Raw genomic sequence first — 2,441 nt, forward strand, 5'->3', positions numbered from 1 at the left:
GGGGCGCCGGAGCTCGGTGTCCTGCGTGCGGCGAGCCCGGCGGCGCCGGAGCCATGGCCCAGCGGCTGGGGGTGCACGAGCTGCTGCACGTCTTTTCCTTCCTGGAGGCCCAAGACCTGCTGTGCGCGGCGCAGGTGAACAAGGTGCGCCGCTCAGCCTGGGGCGCCTGAGGCCAGGGGTGTTGCCTTTGGGACCTGTTTCGCGACCCTGGGGGAGTGCGCGGGGGCATCTGGCTGCTCCGGGTCCAGCGGGGGTGCCTTGGCGCCTTCGGTCGCCCATTGGTGCCTTCGGTCGCCCATTGGTCCGGACTGCTGAGCCGCGCATCTTGACCCGGACCCGCGCTCCCTGCGGTCGTCCGCATTCACCCCTGAGGTTGGCTGAGGGATGGTTTTTCTTCTCATTTCCGGGTTTTCTGAAATATTCTGGAACTTTCTTCCTGTTTTTTTCTGTGTTACCGTCAGAGTTCGGAAGGGCACCTCCCGGTTTCCACCCATAGTGGCTCCTCGTTTTGTGGTCTCTGCTGTCCCTCTCTTGTCCCTCGCATGTCCCGCTCCCTTGCCATCGCCTTTTTGGCTCTGCTCACGAAACACTTGTCGAGCGAAATAGCCTCATCTGTTGCAGCTTCACTGCCACCTGCGTTACAGGTCCTCTGTATTCTTTCTTTGAAGGACGCAACGCGACTTAATTGACTATTAATATAATGTACTTGTCTAATAACTGTTTTTCCCTGCTGGACTCATCCGAAGAGAGGGATTTTGTCTTTTTCATAACTATCTCTAGCACTCAGTGTCCCTTGACATTTAGTGCCCCTTAGTAAATGTTTGTTGAATAAAAGGACATTCAAAGCACATTATTATTTCATTTAATGAAAGGGCTCGTAAATATACTCATTTGAATACCATAATCATAATTTTAAATACAACTAGTACTTTTATTGATGTTATTTCATCTCTTGTTACTGATAAGTGATTTGTTTAAGGTAACCCACAGAATCACTCACTGGGCTGAAATTGGATCTCTGCTTTTACAGAAGTAAGGTAGGGCTAATCGAGAGGCCTAATTTGAAAGATGGGTGCATTATACCCTTTAATAGCACCGTTTTCCCTGGTAATAGTTACTGCATAGGTAAAATGAGGTCAGTACTTCCTGCTACATAATGTCGTTATGAAGACTATAGAATCTTATCAAGGATTCTCAAAGATGTTATAGTACTCTTTAGGAAATAAGATTTCATTTGGGTTTTGAACTATAACTAGAATGAAAAATACTCAGATTTTTGGTTTGCTTTTGCAAAATATAAACTTTACATCTTTAGTAGTTACTAAAGACCCAGGAGATTTTGATCTAGCAGATACATGAGGGTTATTGAAGGGGAGTCTAGGCTTGGAGAAGGTGTTGATTGCTTCTGCCAGGGCTAGGAAATACACTCTTCTGGCATGGGACTGCAGAGCCACCAGACCACCTACGGCTCAGAGTTACCCACTGCAGTTTGTGCTCCAGAATCCACAGTGGCTTGGTTGGAGAGGCCAGGAAGTTCCAGGTGACAGTGTGGGCCTGAGGGAATGAGGTCTAGACAGCACCCTGATTCCCATTCCACATTCAGAACCTTCCTGTGCCCCTGGCAGGTATTTCTGCAGAGAAGCTGTGAGAGAAAGGTCTGAATAGTTCCTTCCCTGGAAGGCTTTTTCATTCTCCATCTTGGCATCTCTGCAGCGTCTCCTTGGTCAGTGCCTTAATTTACTCCATTGCTGCAGCCTTTATGGAAGGTCTTCTTTTCTGATCTCATTTCACGTCCTTCCTCCTCACAACTGCCAGACTCCTATAATGTGGTTTGTTGCTGGTATTCCCGTAGTCAAAGTTCTCAAGTAACTTCTATTGTTTTTGCCATTAGGGCTTTACAGGATTGGTCTAAGTCAATGTCCAGCTCCTTTTCCCAACCAGAATCTTATGTGCTTGTGCAGGTAAATAAACCATTTTTTTCCCCCACACTTTATCATATTTGCCCAGCTGTTCCATCTATGATGCTTCAGCTGTTCTCTTAGTAGTAATAACTATTCATTCTTTGAAACTTGATCAGTAATCACTTTCTGAGCCCTGCTAGGCCCTCTGAGTCTCTTCTTACTCATTATATGAATGTTTGTTTTTTGTACCAGGAATTGAACCCAAGAGTGCTTAACCATTGAACCACATCCCCACATCTCCAGAACCCAGGGCACTTTACCACTGAGCCACATCCCTACCCCCTTTCTAAAAAAATTCTTATTTATTTATTTAGGTAGTTGTAGATGGATACAATTTCTCTCTCTCTCTCTCTCTCCCCCCCCCTCCCCCTCTTGAGATGTAGGGCTGGACCTGGAGCCAGGAGATGCCACATCAGCTCTGGTGTAACCCTGTCTCTTATACACATCTACAACATTTCTAGGTACCTATATAAAGGCAAT

General features: G+C 46.7%; 1 protein-coding gene across 5 annotated transcripts in view; it reads left to right on the top strand.

Annotated features, from left to right (window-relative positions):
• The first annotated feature begins 6 nt into the window (after nucleotides 1-6).
• The window catches only part of LOC107157615 (F-box/WD repeat-containing protein 12-like), a 37,064-nt gene continuing 34,629 nt past the window's right edge, over nucleotides 7-2,441 (top strand). For 3 of the 5 annotated variants that reach the window (XR_007346473.1, XM_015503956.1, XM_015503958.2), the window contains exon 1: nucleotides 7-143. Coding sequence is in view for 4 of the 5 variants with exons in the window: in XM_015503956.1 (XP_015359442.1) it covers nucleotides 54-143 (90 nt within the window). In the remaining variant the exon portion in view is untranslated. Of the gene's footprint in view, nucleotides 144-205; nucleotides 1,962-2,441 lie in introns of those variants that run through there. The other 2 variants (XM_015503957.1, XM_048800299.1) reach the window with 2 other exon arrangements.

The sequence above is a fragment of the Marmota marmota genome, unplaced genomic scaffold, assembly GCF_001458135.2.
Source record: "Marmota marmota marmota unplaced genomic scaffold, marMar, whole genome shotgun sequence".
Classification (NCBI taxonomy): Eukaryota; Metazoa; Chordata; class Mammalia; order Rodentia; family Sciuridae; genus Marmota; species Marmota marmota.